At 40.6% G+C, this 16,510-nt stretch overlaps 1 protein-coding gene across 2 annotated transcripts in view; it reads left to right on the forward strand.

Moving 5' to 3' along the window:
* The first annotated feature begins 2,294 nt into the window (after positions 1-2,294).
* Positions 2,295-16,510, forward strand: part of FBXO11 (F-box protein 11) — an 88,716-nt gene continuing 74,500 nt past the window's right edge. Inside the window, exon 1 of one of the 2 annotated variants that reach the window (XM_044772380.2) lies at positions 2,295-3,315. In XM_044772380.2, coding sequence (XP_044628315.1) covers positions 3,093-3,315 — 223 coding nt within the window. In that variant the 5' untranslated portion in view covers positions 2,295-3,092. The remainder of the gene's footprint in view (positions 3,316-16,510) is intronic. The other variant, XM_044772381.2, reaches the window with a different exon arrangement.

The raw sequence follows: 16,510 nt of genomic DNA on the forward strand, positions 1-16,510 counted from the left end.
ATGGACTTCTGCAAAGGAACTACAGAGGAACCAGCATGACATCTCAAAAGGACAGAAATGACCAGTTTTACCACTGAGGCTAGCAGTCCTGCTTTCAACCCATACCAGCCACTCCATACCAGAGGACAACACAAGGACGGGCACGCATGGCTCAGGGCCCTTCCCTGATGCCATGTAAGCCTCTCATCCCTCAGGGCTGCTACCAGCCTACCTGTCACTGTGTGAATTAGAAAAAGGCACTCCCTTTCTCAAGATACGTTACTTCCATCTATCAGAAAATTGTCATAATATATTGGTTTTGTTAGAACAAGGCATCTTACTGCTACACGCCAGAGAACTCTTGTAATAAACCTAGAAACCCAGGATGCCAAAGATGTGAAAGACATCCCATCTATGCCTTAAACAGCAACCCTCGACCCCCATACATAACTTGGAATGAGAGAGAGGTAGAGAAATAAAATCTGACTCAGCATGGTGAAAAAGAAAAGACATAATGTGGAGACTCAAGGAGGCTAAAAATTACAGAAAATAAACAAGCTATGTTTTCTTTGTACATCTGACTTAAATCTTCAATTCTGCCATACCAAAATGCAAATTTTTTAGGCCCAAGACTTTAACTTTTATTTTTTTGGTATTTCCCACAGCAGCTTACATAGTAACGCAAACACAGGAGGAACCAATAAGTGCTTGCTGAATAAAAAAGTAAATTTTTAGAAAAATCAGAATTAAGGATCCACTTATAATAAGTATAACAGCATGTAATTTTCCTTTTTCCCCCTACATTTATTTGAACCACATCTAAACTTCTACCCATTTGCACCTAGCTAACATCCATAAAAATGTGCAGTTCTTTAGTTATTTTCTAACAGCCCTCCTCCTCAAATATTTTTTTGCGAAGGAAACTTAGATCTAAGTTTCTCCATTTTCAGGACGAAAGAGAGATCATCTCAAAATTACAGAATTTTAAAAAATTGAAAACAGGACTATGTAGTGCAAAATAAGTTCTTATTAAACGGTGGGGGGACCCTGATATCTGGAAAGGTAAAGTATTTTGCCTAGAGTCACATATCAAATCAGGGACTCAAACACCCTACACAATACTGGCTCTCCTTGCCCCTCTCCTTCCTCTCAAAAGACACACTTTTCTCCCTCTCAGCTTTACTTTTATTTAAATCATATTCTGTAACGGTTTAATTATCTACATCAAACCTAAGACAGCAATTGATCAACTCAAGCGAGAGAGAAATCACCCAAAGGTCTGAAAACCAGGAATCAGGTAAACTGCCAGTTTTACCACGTCCACAAAAAGATAAACAAAAGAACGGGGGGAATTGAGAAAGGGTACTTTTTCAGTCATCACAACAGCAGCTAGGGAATAAAAACGCGTTTTCCTTGGGGAGAGATTATGCTGAGGGAACCAGATACAGATACAAACGACAATTCCTCCTGGGGTTTTTCTTTTCCTTTGAGTTTGTGGGATCTAAAAAAAATTACTTTTAAATCACAATCACAACCTCAACACATTTACTTCTCTCCTTTTCTCACCTATTATTTCCCGGAACATTTTACATAGACTACGTCTCCAAAAAGTAAACCGACCAAAGGTCTATCGCCTACTGACCAAAAAACCTTTTCAAGACTTAGATGACTCCTTTTAGACGACGGTTAGGAACCGACTCCAAACTTCAGTTATCAAGCTCAAAGCTCCGTAAACTGGATCTCCAAGGTTTGCACATACCCTCAGCTTGGCTAAAGGGCACAGAATCTCTAGCGCTCCCTACAGCTCAGACTTTGAACCTACCTACCACAGAAAACCAAATTACCAAAGATCGGCTCCCTCGCTCCACTTTTTTTTTTCTGCTTAAAAAATCGGGTGTGGGGGGGAGGCTCAAACGGCGAACCGAAGGATTAATCACTTCTCCCCATTACATCAGCAGCCCCCACCCTTTCCTCCGAGCACCTCTTCTCCTAGAATCGTCTCTACGCACTAGCGCTCTCTTGGCCCACCCCCTGCTCTATTATATGCCCCGATACCTCCCCATTATCACCCGCCCCACCACACTCCCCTTTTCCACCTTCCCCCTCCTTGGCGGGGGAGGGAGGAAACCCGAGAGAGGAAACAGGGCGTTGAAGGAAGGGACTTCGCGATAAGAGCGGAGGCCCCATTGGCCCGAAGGTTGTACGGTCGCCTCCCATTGGCTCCTTGGCCGGAATCCCCGCCCCCCCGTCTTCCCCGCCCATTCGCCCCTCCCCCCGCCGGCCCGCGGCCCTCCCCCGCGCCCCTGGCCAGCCCCGCGGCGGGGAGGGACCGACTGGGCGAGTGGAGGCTCCGGCGGTGTCAATGGCTCCTCCTGCCACGGAGCAGCAGCAGAAGCAGCGGCGACGGGGCTGAGGAGGAGGAGGAGGAGAAAAGGTTCCTTTAAGGAGGAGGAACGACGACGCCTCTTTTTCCCCCTATCTCCTCCCTTCACACTCATTTCCCCTTCGCCGAGGAGAGAAGGGGGGGGAGGAGAGAGAAGAGGCCGAAGAAAGAGAAAAAATTCCTCTCAGAAATCTCTTTCAGGGGGTGTGGGGGGAGGAAGAGGAAAAAAAAAAGAGCCGGGCGCCCCCTGCTCCCTCCCTCCCTCCCTCCTCTCCCTCTCTTCTCCTCCTTCTCCCTTCCTCACCCGCCCGCCCACTCCCCCCGCCGCCGGAGACGCCGCTCGGGAGTCGGCGGGACCAGGGTCTGTCTCCTCAGCCGCCGACGCCGCGCTTCGCCTCGGGAGCCCCAGGCGGGCGGACGCCCTTTCTTTCTTCCTCTCGCTCTGCCCGTCTTTCTGTCTCTGTCCCTCGCGGCCGCCCCGCCCGGCGGCCTCGGCCTTCCCCGTGCGTCAGGCCCGCCCGCCCGGCCTCGCTCGGGCTCCGGCTGTTTCCGCGGGCCTTTCTCTCGACTCGGGGTCTCGCTCGCCCCCTCCGCCCTTACCATCTCCCCGGGCCCTCGCCCCCTCTCCTCCTCCCCCCTCCCCACCCCCTGCTCCGGCCCGGGAGCTCGCTGTGCGTGTGCGCGCGTGTGTGTGTGTCCCTCCGCCAACGCCGCCACCTCAGCCCGGCAAATGAACTCCGTCCGAGCCGCCAACCGGAGACCCAGGCGAGTGTCGCGGCCGCGCCCGGTGCAGCAACAGCAGCAGCAGCCCCCGCAGCAGCCGCCGCCGCAGCCGCCCCAGCAGCAGCCGCCGCAGCAGCAGCCTCCACCGCCGCCGCAGCAGCAGCAGCCGCCTCCGCCGCCACCGCCGCCCCCGCCGCTGCCCCAGGAGCGGAACAACGCCGGCGAGCGGGGTAAGGCCGCGCTCCCTCCCTGCCGCCCGCCGCCTCGGGCGCCCGGCCGGCTGGGACCCGCGGGGAGGGAGGCCGGGGCGGGTGGGGGCGGCCTGTGCGCTCCGGGGGTGGGAGACGGAGGCAGAGCGGAGGCGGGTCCCCGGTGCCGCAGTGTCAGCCCGGCCCGGCCGGCAGGAAAAGCCGCGGCTTCCCCACTCGCCCGGGCTCCCGCTCAGGCCGCGCTTTGTTTGGTTTCGGGGGCTCGGCACTCTCTACCCCCACCCATCCCTGTGGCTTCTCGGCTCGCTCACGGACCCTGCAGGAGTGTGTTGGTGCCTGGGGGGAAGGCGGAGGGCGCATTTCGCCCCTTTTCTGCTGTCTTCCACGGTTTAGCCTCCCCCTTCCTTATAGAAGGTGGGGGAACGCCTGGGAGTGATCGGCGGTGGGGCTGGCTGGGGAACTTGTTTTCCCCCTGTTCTCTGTTAGCCTCCCCCTTCCTGGGAGGAGGGGGAGAGGGGGAATCCGAGTGGTCTGTGGTGTTGGCTGGGGAACTTGTTTCCCCCGCCCCCCCCTTCCAAGTCACGGGGTAGGGGGAGCCGCGACTCCTCTCCCAACCCCACAATGTTTGCTGCGTAGTTTGGCTTTAGTTACAGAACCCTTGGGAAGGACCTGTTAAATCAAGACCTTTAAATAAATAAATATAGAATCCATCGGCCATTTCCAGCCCCCTCCCTCGCGTGCAGTGCAGTTACCCTTCCGCTCTATCGATACCCCTCTCGCATGTCCTCCCCTAGCGAACCCTTGCGCCGCCGTGCCACCCTCCATCTCCTGGTGGGGTTTGAACTCCCTTCCTTAGAACAGGCCCCTTGGGGGGAGTGAGTGTGTGTGTGTGTGTGTGTCCAAGGCCTAGTGAAATGTGTCATTTGGACCCAACTGTGCGGCTCTGTCTGGTAACCACCATTGTCTAAGGGCTGAGGCTCCCGGGGGTTGGATTCTTGCTTTAGCAAAAATAATATTCAGTTCTGCTTTGATGATGTGGTTATTTTGGGAGGTTTATTAGGTGGGGTGTTGCACCTTGGTCTCCAAACGTAACTATTCTCTTTATTAATTAGCTGCTGTCAGTGGGGGTGGAGGTCAGTTCCATATTTATGTGTACGGTTGTTGTTTAAAGGAGGAGGGGAATTGTTAGGAGACATTTTGCGTGTTTTCGTTGGCGGATTAAGGTTAATTTTACATGCGTTGGTTGTCACACCTCCTTTTATTAAGGGAATTGAGATTAGTGCCTTTTAAAAATTATACAGTCTTTCCTTAAACTGTTTCATTGTTGTACTTGATCAAAATACTTAACAAATGAAGGAGGGAAAATAGTTTAAAGGGTTTTCACTAGTCACTGTTACAGATAGTCCTTGAGAAAGCAGTTTGCTATATATTGCTGGAAAGAATGTGATGTTTCGAGCCAGTTAGAGGTCTTGTGCAACATTATTGGTAAACATGTTTTAATGATTCTTTGATACATTTACCAGTTTTTTTGTAAATTAAAAATATTTGTAGTTTCATCATTTCCTTTGACATTTGCATGTTAGGGTTCTCCTGTGTTCCATTCAAATAATATTCAAGTTTCCTTCCAGAATGGATAAGAGTTCACACATTTTTTAAGAAAACCATAACACTGGATTGAAATCCTAGCGGTAATGATTCTATTGCTAGAAGTCACCTTTTTCAGGATGTACTGATTTGGTAATACATTAGTGCTGAATCAGATCCTTTGAGCCAAACTTAATTTAGTCCCATTGTGTATTTTTAAATGTTTATTCAGAATCTCGTTTTCACGATTTGTGTGTAATTTCACACTTAGTTGAGGTACTTCTATCTTGGACACTTTTCTTTATTTGTTTGAAATTGTTAGCTACTAAAGTCTACTTCCTTTCGAAGTAAAGTGACTTGGTTGTTGGCAGTCAAATGCCAAAGTGTCAGTTTCCTTTTCATTGATGTCTATAAGCTGACTGATGGTGTTCATGAATCAAAATTTCAGTATGTACCTAACCAAAGGGTAAATCAAATCCTCTGTGGAATTGTTGCTTTGCTGCAGCTAGTAGAGACTGTTCTGGAGATTCTGTGTTGGCACAGAGGGGAAAAGAATTGCTGATTAGCCTTCAGGGAAAATGCTATGGGTCTTTTAGAGGGCAAATAAATGGCTTCAAAATGAGTAAGACGTTAAGATGAATTAAAAGGCTAAAATAATAAACATTTTGCTAACTTTATGTAAAAATGTGTCATTCTTCGAAAATTGATGTTCTGATTACATTTTTAAAATGTGCAGGGCACATAATGATCAGAAATTAGCCAAGAAGAATGCTCTTTATTTTAAAAGTTTTATGGAGCACACAAAGTGTCACTATTTCTGGTTTGGATAGGAGAGGTTTTATTGTTATTTGTTTAAGAATATGCTGGGTTTTAGAAGTTTGACAAGGTTATTAAGGAATTACAGCTAACATGTTGCGTGTGTGTGTGTTTTACTTTTTACTAAGTCTTAATGGATGTGTAACTCTTGGATTAGAGTCTTGGATAGAATTACATAATAGTGGATCAGACAACTTTCCAGGTAGGAACTTGAAGTGAGACTCACTGTTTTAAGACAAGTTAATTCAATCTCTATATAAAGTCTCTTACTTATTTCATATAAAGGATGGACTTCAAGCTTTTTAGTGGTAGTAAAATAGTTACAAGATAGTATTTTTTCTCAAGCAAAAATTCTGTCAGAATTGGTTTTTGATTGCTTCTTCGCCCACAAGTTAATTGGTCTAAAAACTTCCTTGATACCTCCTTTAAAAACAGACACACACACTTTCTCTTGTGTGTAGTCGCCACTGTTTGAAGAAGAAACAACCTTATAGAGTGAACTATTATGACGACTTTTCAAAATCTTCCATGAGGGAGACTTTCTTACACCCTACATTGGGAAATAATTGGCCTGGGCATTTCATGAAGTGCTGTCTTCACTCATGTTATCTGAAATGTTCCACTGTCTTACGATGGAATACTAATCATTAGCATTTGGAGTTTTTTAATTTAAATTTCTGAGTTTAGGATTTCACATGCCACTTGAAACTGGTAGAAAATAATTGGTGTTCCACATAGGGACACTTTGATAATATATTCCAGATTCAGTGAAACTGAAAGTAGTGTGGGGTTGGATTTTTTATATTTGTCTTCTTTTAAAATCCTAAAAGGATTTAGCTTTTGCAACTTGTTCTGCTGAATTTATCTTGATGTCTATCTGGTAGTTGTTTTCTAGAGGAAGCATAAGGAAAGCTTCCAAGTCTACAGAAGTGCTATGTATACTGAGCACTTCTAGTTTTTAGTTGTTAAAATTGATTACTTTGGATAGGTAATGAATGCTCGTGACTTAAAATTCAAAGCTCTTTTTCCTCCACCTGCCTACCAAATTCTCCTGCCTGGAATCAATCACTATTATTAGTTTCTCATTTATTATGTTTTTAATAAAAGATGAAATTTGACTTCTAAGAATAATCTTGAAATGGAAGTTTTTGAAAATAGATGTAATTTTTGTTCTAGTTATTGGAAAATTCATAAGATTGTTTTAAAGTGCTGAAATTTTAACTATATGTGATCATTTATAGTTCAAGAAATTTAATAACTACAATATGCTAATGGATTTCGCTACTAATCGTATAAAGTAAAAACATAATCAGTCTCTTTAATCCCGTATTTGTGGGATAAAAATCTCACCTATGACCCTAGAATTAAAGGGTTTTTTTTTTTTTTAACTGAACTTGGTCAAATAGTTCAGTACATATAGTATTACATAAAAATATTCCTGATGGAGCTACATATTTATAATACGCAGCAGCCAGGAAACTCCTTAGTGTTCTAGCCATGCATGCTAATTATACTTTCTGTGGGATTGTTGTAGCCCATGGTATTTTACCATTCTTCCTATTACTTACAGAATAAGGATTTCTGCAACCTTTCTAGATAGAAGAGTTCTGGACAAGGAACATGATTTTCCTGTTTGAGGAATTAAGTACTCTAGGGTACTACAGTCCCATCTGGGGGCTAACCCTTCAAAATATTTACATCCCAGGAGATGCCACCCAATTTTGTGTGTATGTGTGTGAAGAGAGCCTGTTTTCTCAAAGCTTAGAAATCATTTGAGGGGTAGAAATGGGATAAGTGACAAATGCTCATGTTAAATTTCTTCCGATGAGGCCTGTGAGTTGTCCCTACACTTCTTTTCTCTTTCTTTACTGGAAATTCTGGCAAACCCAAGAAAAGGCCACCCAGCTTGGAGACCTACCAGGCAAGGCAAGAACCATGAGTGGGTCCTGACCTGTTAGTGAGGACACCTGGACTTAGATTTGGCAAAGTTGAAGGCTAGTGAGTATTTTCTCAGGTTGTTTTTTTTTTTTTCTATTTCCCTTAACTTTGAAAATAAACAATCAATAATAATGAATTATTTCAACTTGAGGTCTCTTATTGTCCCCCTGTTTATTCCTAACTAATAAGTTATTCTTACTCTGTGTCTGTCTTGTCCCACTGGTCTCTGAAGGGGTTGTTCTGTTTTAGACCTTCCATTTCTCTGATCAGCCCTTTGAATTACATTCTTCTCTTCCAGAGAGTATGTGAGGTTGCTAGGAAGGTACCCGCTAACTCCAGTTGTTATCCTCTGAAAATAAAATTGTAAAGAAGCAAAATACTTAGGGATGAGACAGTTGGGTAGTATGATGGAAGGAGCTTGGAGTTAGAGCTAGCCAGATCTGGGTTCTAATCCCATCTACACCAGTAATGAGCTGTTTCACACAGGGCAAGCAACTGACCTCTCGGAGCCTTACTTTGTTATCTTTAAAATGGGGATCATAACACTTGCTTTATGGAATAATTATAAGGATAAGAGATAGTAAAGTACCTAGCATATGGTAGATGCTGAATAAATGGCAGCAGTGAAATATTAAAAATGATAGTGAGGAATGGAATCAGCTATATGTAAAACTCAAAGCTCAAGAGATGAAATGTGAATGCATCGTTAACGAGTTTCTGGCATACCCCAGAATGCAGTCTAAGTGACTTGGTATTTGTGATTGTGGATCACTTAACTTATATCTAATGGATTGAAATATTTGAAGAAAGAGTAACGAAACAGAATAAATGGCTATTTGGAATAATAATAATAAACATTGACTGTTTCTGCTTATGTACTAGAGTCTGTGGCAAACACTTTCTTATACACTGTCTTGTTTAGCCCTCAGCAATTCTCTAAGATGGACATTACACAACAGTAAATATGCATAGTAAGTAGCAGAGAAGAATCTCAAAATCGATTTACTTTGACTTACCCAGTGTTTCCATAAACAAGGGGAGACACTGGAATATGTTTGGCAGAGTGTCTCCATCACTTTCAGGAAAGGGAATAACCTAGATCTTGCAGCACCTTACCCTATCCTATCCCATCTATCCTATTGGAGACTGATAACAGTAGTCTGATGCCTTTGTTAAATCATCCAGTTTCACATTTTCTAAGTTACCTTTTGATCATAATTTTATTTTTCATGTAGATTTATCTCCAGAAGAGATTGCACTGATTGGCCAGAATGTTTTTCCAACTTGCTGATGAAATCACTAAGCACTCATTGTACAAAGAAGGGTAGATTTCCCTTGAAGTACTCATAAGTTATGAATAAAGGGTGTTAAGTCATTTTAACTCATGGTTATAGACTAGACCATTTCAGGAAGGAAAAAATGTAAGTTAAATTAGACTTCATTGGTAGTTTTGACAAGTTTGTGGACTAAATATCCTTTTCTCACCATAGCTTGGTATCTTTACATGCATAGCTTGGGATTTTTGTACACCTTTGGTTAACACAAGAAATGTGCTTGAACTTAATCCTTAGAAAATAGAGAAATGAAACCAACTAACTTCCTTTACGTAATTTATTTTAGTTGAAGGCAAATATCAAAAGATTTACTTTACTTTGAAAATGAATGCATTATTGTGTATTTTTTATTTTAAAACACCCAAAATAAGATAGCATGTTAAAGCAAATGTAAGTTCGGTATGTTAGTTACTTACTCTGCCAATTTCTAAAAATGCACTTGTCAGATGTTTTCCCCTTCTAACAAATGGAAAACTGTGTGACTACATTCAAAAAAGGAAAAAAATTATTAAATGCCATTCTCTCAACTGGTGGCTAAACCTTAAAAAAGATTAAGGAATACTTCCACATCTCATGAGAGAAGAGATACTATTCATCTTTTTGGTGAAGAGAGCCTACTTTTCTATTTTCTAAAGCTTAGAAATTATTTGAGCGATAGAAATGGAGTAAGAACTTGTGCTTTAAAATTATTTTTCTGGTAACAGTAATAATCTTAGTTTCACTATTTTAGCGTGCAACGACACTCAATTTCCATATGGTCCAGTGGGGTTGTGTCAAAATCTTTGAGTGTTGAAAGTTTTTCTTTAGTGTGGAATTAACTGGCTACTGTACAGGTCCAACATTTGGCATTGGTTTCTTTAATGCCATATGTTGATAACTGACTTGAATCAGTTTAGCCCTTGGTTTGCAGACTGTACTTGGGTTTAGATATGAGAATTCTTTTTTACACTCAAGTATTGATTTTGTATCTTGCATTCATAGTATATAATGTAGTATATATGAGAACACGTGGGTTTATGAGAATCTAACACTTAGGAGGAAGGGAGTGGAAAACAGGAAGAGCATGTAATTTTTTTATTCACCTATTTTATGTATTTTGAGATGGACAGAGTTGGTATATTTATGTCACTAGTAATTGTTTCTTCCCACATAATCATGCGCTTTTGAAAAAAGAAAAAAAACTAGACATTAAGGAAAATTAGAAGTGAGTAGAATTTAACAAATTAAAAGTAGGAGTCATTCCAGGTTTGTATCATGGCAGAGAAGAAGGATCAAAGAAGACTTGTTTGAAAGAAGTAGGAGTGGGTGAAAACACTGTATTTTGAAATCTAATATTTTTGACCAAGTGATTGTATGGTAAAAGAAATTGTGGAATCACTCATTTTTCTTCTTAGAAGGTCAGCTATATGTTAAAAGTAGCCACAGAAGTAGTTCAGTTGTGTGCAAATGACTGATATCCTCATGATCTTTGAAATGCATTTGCGTTTTTAAGAAACTGATTACTCAGTTAAATTTTGATATTTTAGGCCCAGTAAAAGATAGGAGAAATAAGCGATTTGGAGTAAGACTTTTTGGGTAGGAGTGCTTCCTCTCGAGGCAAAATAAGCACAAGGCAAAATAAGCACGGCAGGGGAGAGGAAAGTGGAAGATTTTTGCAAGAATCACTTACCTTGCACATTTATTGTTTTTCTTAAAGTTTTTTTTTCCCCAAAAGACTAATGTTGGGTTGAGGATTGGGATGGAGAGAAAAGACAGAGCAGGAAAGAGTGGCAGTATGTATGGGTTATTTAAATTAGCAATGGTCATTTGAATTAGAAACAATCTATATATAATTATTTATATATCTATATGTGTATATATATCTATACTATATTTATACCTATTTGTAGTTATTTAAATTGTGGAAATAATTTTTATTAGTCTTTTTTTAACTAAGGTGTTTTGGTTTTATTTCTTTTTTTTTTTTGAGGAAGATTAGCCCTGAGCTAACTGCTACCAATCCTCCTCTTTTGGCTGAGGAAGACTGGCCCTGAGCTAACATCCATCCCCATCTTCCTCTACTTTATACGTGGGATGCCTACCATAGCATGGCGTGCCAAGCGGTGCCACGTCCGCACCCGGGATCCGAACCGGTGAACCCTGGGCCGCCGAGAAGCGGAATGTGGGCACTTAACCACTGCGCCACTGGGCCGGCCCCTTTAACTAAGGTTTTAATCAAAGTATACAAATGCACAAATCATTTCTGTACAGCTTGATGATGTTTCACAAAGTGAACACATTGGTGTAACCAGTAATACCTAGATCAAGAAATAAAACACTACTAGCATCCCTGATGTGTTGTCCCCCTCTCCCCCCAGTACCTTCGCAGTCACAGCCCCTAACCCTATCTTTCTGACTCCTTGGATTAGTTTTACCTGTTTTTGAACTTTATGTAAGTGTAATCACCCAGTATGTATTGCTGTGTGTCTGGCTTCTTTGGCTTAATATTTGTGAGTTTCATCCATGTTGTTGCTTGTAGCAGTAGTTTGTTCATTCTTGTTGCTGTAGAATATTACATTGTATGAATATTCTACAATTTATCCATTCTACCATTGATAGACATAGAGTCGTTTCGTATTTGGCTGTCAGGAATAGTGCTGCTATGAGTATTTCATGTGTATCTTTTGGTAAACAAATGTATACTTTCCCTGTGAGTTTTATACCTCAGCGTATAGCATTGCTTATCTTTTCCCAAAGGCAAAATGTCTATTTACTTTGCAAAAAATGGAAGATAAAACAGCCTTAAGACAGATAGGAATATGGCCTCTCATTCTTATGTTGCTGAAACAATTGATGGTTTTATTTCAAATATTAGTGTTTTTCTTAAGTCTTTTGGTATGTTTGCTCTTATATTCTTTAACAATCCAGTCTTTGTCAGGAAGTTTACCCATCAACTTAATGTACTTTAATTTCCCTAAAGGTCATAGATTGGGTTGTTTTGAGGGGGGGGGGAATCTTTTATATATTTAGGAATTTTAAAAAATACTGTGGACTTAGTAGTGATTCTGAGCCTCCATTCCAAAAACTGTTTCTTTTTTGTTACTGCCATAAATATTTTTGTTTCTCCATTTCAGTTTTGAACCCTGTTTCTTACTACTTTTAAGCTTATCCTTTTAACTCCTGTAAAAATATTTTGCTATGATTTGCTCAGTTGTTTCATTTTATTTCTTTTTTCTGCATATGTTGATTATCCTTATTATCTTACTTTTATCTTATTTTAAAATTTATAAAACTGTCACAGAAAAATTGGGGCACATTGTGCTCTCAAAGTTGTTTTTCTAGTCCTTGACCAGATCTATCAGTTCCTGACATATAGGAAGAAGGTGTAAAAGTCCCTCTGCCAGCGTCATTGATAAGTTCTTCCTCAAGTTAAAGCTTGTGCTAAAGTGTTAGTGGCTTATAAGCTTGTACTCCCTTTGATACAAGTATCCCCTGAGAATGACAGATGGGGCTCTGTTTTTAAGGAACTACTTGCTTGAAACTGATGAATATAGTAGCCTTCCATACCAAAGGAGTAAGATTGCATTATTTCGTGTCTGCTCTTTCAGCACTTATCGTTCCAGTGTTAGTGCTAACAGTTGTTCTTCCTTGTCCACAACAGACAGTTTGGTTTGGAGGAGACTGCCACCTTCCTTTCCATTTTCTTTCTTTCTTTTTCACACATATCTACATACAGCAAATGTTGCTGTTAAGTTTGAGGATAAGGAGCCCAAGCTTTTTCAGAGTGCTCTCCCCTCCCCCAATGGTTTTTTAACCTCATTTCTAAATTAGGAGATTTTGAATAAGGTGACTTCTGAAATGCTTTAAAGCGCTTTCTGTATCATTTGATTTACCAGTGTAAATCAGTGAGGTCTGAATTTGGAGGTATTACTATATAGACATAATTCTTGCCTTTAGGGAACTTACAGTTGAGTTAGAGATTGAATTTAGATAACATTTGAGATCAAGATGAGTTGCAAAGAAGTGTGCTGATGTTGTTTTCATTGTCTTCTGATACATATTTTTAAGGATGGAGATATATATGTGGAATTTCATTTGTAATCTTATCCTTAGACTGTTTGCAAGACCAGTCTGTTAGAGAGTTTTCTATGAAATGCTATTAAGATGAAGGTTTGTTATGACTCCCTACTATGCAGTATATGTTCTACCCTTTAACTGTTCATTGAATTACCTTTGTGCCACACTTAGAAAGTTATTGCAGCCCAAAGATTAAGTTAAATTATAGCATATTTATGTAAGTAATTAGGAAAGAAACATGCCTATTGAAGGAAATTACCTGCAGAGTTGGGGTCATTCATTTTGTTTTTATGGTATTATCCTTCTTCATTATATTTATTGTTTTGCAGTTATGTCCAGAAACTGAAGATAGGAGGTAAGGTTTAAGTTAGATTGTATGTTGCTAGAACCTAAGGTCCTCAGATGCAGAGATAAAACAACACTTTAAGGTTCTTCATAGTGTCTGTAATCCCTCATACCAAGTAGTTGTAACTCTCAGAGTGCCTTTATGGATTTTTCTGATCTGTCTTAGTATCTCTGTTGCTATATCTCAGAGAAAACCTGTTCTCTATTTGTGAGTCATTTGATTTGAGGACCTCTTAGCTGAAATCTTTAAAGCTGAAAAACTGAGCTGGTAGATCTGGATGTAGTGATCTTGTCCAGGGTCTGTAAAGTTAAGTCTGGTTTTAGAGGACTGAAAAATGTCACATACCAATCATAGACATGCATTGATAACACACACCCCCACCCCCACCATGAAACTGTGAATATGCACTCTTGATTTTGTGAAGTGTCTAAAAACTTTTGGCGAAATATTAGCAGTAGGGGCTTGGGATGATGGAGGTGAGATGATTTTTGTTACTCTTCCTACTTTTTTTTGTGTTTCAGATACTATACATGGAATCTGAAAGGAAGGAGGTTTGTATTTTTTGGTGAGGAAGATTGGCCCTGAGCTAACATCTGTTGTCAGTTTCCTGCGCCCCCCCCTCCCCGCCCCGCCCCCGGCCCCGTACATAGTTCTATATCCTACTTATAAGTCATTTTAGTTCTTCTGTGTGGGATACTGCCACAGCATGGCTTGATGAGCAGTGTGTAGGTTCACACCCAGGATCCAAACCAGCAAACCCCAGGCTGCCGAAGCAGAATGCGTGAACCCAACCACTCGGCCAGCCCCCAGAGGTTTGTGTTTTTTTTAAAGAATTTAGTAGTTGTGATTGTGATGTGAACTTACACTATCTGGTTTGATGACACAGTCCCCACATAGGTCATTTTAAATTTGAATAAAAGCCTAAAAATTTGCATGCTTGAATAGTATAAATATCTTTTAAGTGCTTATTAATTTATGGATATTTTTAGTTTTTGTATTCACTGTAACTTCAGGATAATAATTGACTATATGATTTATAGGAATTGAAGATAACTGATGATCAGGAAGTCAGAATTAAAAACAAAATTTGATATTTGGAATTTTGAGCCAGTAATTCTACCTTTCTAGGATTATGGTAGTAAATACATACAAATAATACTTTATATGCCTGGCTAAATGATGGAAGATAGAAATTTAGGGTACAAAGCAACTGGATAATTAGAAAAGAGAAGTTTATTGTTGGTCACAAGTGGCTATTTCTTCTGTACCCTGGGTAATATGGACTCTTGTCTATTTGATAATTTTGTGTGGGGTATCTTTTCTTTAAAATAAAACACTGGAGGTAGCTCTGAAGAAATTAGTGACTGTCAATTTATTAAGTTGAAACAGATTGCTAAGGGAGATTGTTTCATCATTATCAGTAAAACAACAACAAAAGCTAGTGCTCCCTTTCCTAAGGTATTATATTCTAAGAAGTTTTGAATTATGGGACCTAATGTGTTTGGGAATAAATAAGAACCTGGAAATGGCTTTCAAAAGTTACAGGCCTTTTGGGGCCGGCCCCATGGCCTAGTGGTTAAGTTTGGCATGCTCCGCTTTGGCAGCCTGGGTTAGGTTCCCGGGCTCAGACCTACCCACTCATCGATGGCCATAGTGTGGTGGCAACCCACATACAAAATAGAGGAAGACTATAGCAGATGTTAGCTCAGGGCGAATCTTCCTCAGCAAGAAGGGAAAAAAAGGCTTTTGAAGCTTAAATTTAGTTACTAGATTTGGAATTAACTCGTCTCACACTCATTTGACTAGTGTTAGAGACTCTTTATAAACCTAAACCCAAGAGAAAACAAGCATTTTCCTATTAGAAAATACACTAAAAACCTTCATTGAAAGAGGTGAACTGTTTGGTTTTTTGTTTTGTTTTTAAAGTAGAGGCTACTGATGTGGTTTAGGGTAAATCAGTCATTAAGGTAGGTTCTAGATAGTAATCAACATAGTTTTAATGAAGAGCTGATTACAGATGTATTTAAAGTGTTTTTTTCAAAACAATGGCTTTTGGAAGCTGAAGAGGGAACAAGAGTAACATAGCCAGGTTTAAATAAAGCTTTTATTCTTTTATGAAGCAGTCATATTGGTGTTGTGACGGGGGAAGTTTTTTAAAGTTCTGTTACATGGAAACTACAACTTATAAAAATATTTAGTACTAATTATTTGCAAATAGGCATTTAGTAAATGGTTGTTTCTGTTTCCCTTCAACTTCTCTGGATCCAGATTTGTTCATATAATTACTAATTTAGGTTACTGAGCATATTAAGTTCATAGATAATAATAAAAAAATGAGATGAGGGGGCCGACCGGTGGCGCAGCAGTTAAGTTCACACTTTCTGCTTCTCAGCGGCCCAGGGTTTGCCGGTTTGGATCCCGGGTGCAGACATGGCACTGCTTGGCAAAAGCCATGCTGTGGTAGGCATCCCACGTATACTGTAGAGGATCCCGGGTGTGGACATGGCACCGTTTGGCAAGCCATGCTGTGGTAGGCGTCCCACATATAAAGTAGAGGAAGATGGGCACAGATGTTAGCTCAGGGCCAGTCTTCCTCAGCAAAAAGAGGAGGATTGGCAGTAGTTAGCTCAGGGCTAATCTTCCTCAAAAAAAAAAAAAAATGAGGTTAAGTACCTGAAAGATCAAGAATAGAAATCAAATTACTTTGGATAGACTGGTTTTTTAAAAAAAAAAAAAGCAAATGTGCTTTAATCTTTGTAGAAATAAAAGCAAAAAAATGAGTAGTTGCTTAGAAATGTCAAGCCAGAACTAAGTATAGCAGAAAGTGATATGGAGTATAATTGAATGAATCATTTTAAAGTGTGTGTGTGCGTGTAAACACATGGTATTGTATCACAGTAATAAGACTTGTAAAATGCTGGAATGGTTAGAAAAATTTAAGTGTTATTCTAAAGGAGGGGAAGCTGAAGGGTGACTAAACCTTTCACATGGCTGAAAGTAATTCTTAAGAGAAAAATGTTGCTCACTTATTTTTCTATATGCTCAGAACATAGCTAGAGAAAATGAATGTAAATTATTAGATTGATAATTTAGACCGATGTAAAGAACATCTGGTAAACTCGTTAGAAGTTACAGAATGTTG

The sequence above is a fragment of the Equus asinus genome, chromosome 6 (assembly GCF_041296235.1).
Source record: "Equus asinus isolate D_3611 breed Donkey chromosome 6, EquAss-T2T_v2, whole genome shotgun sequence".
NCBI classification, from domain to species: domain Eukaryota; kingdom Metazoa; phylum Chordata; class Mammalia; order Perissodactyla; family Equidae; genus Equus; species Equus asinus.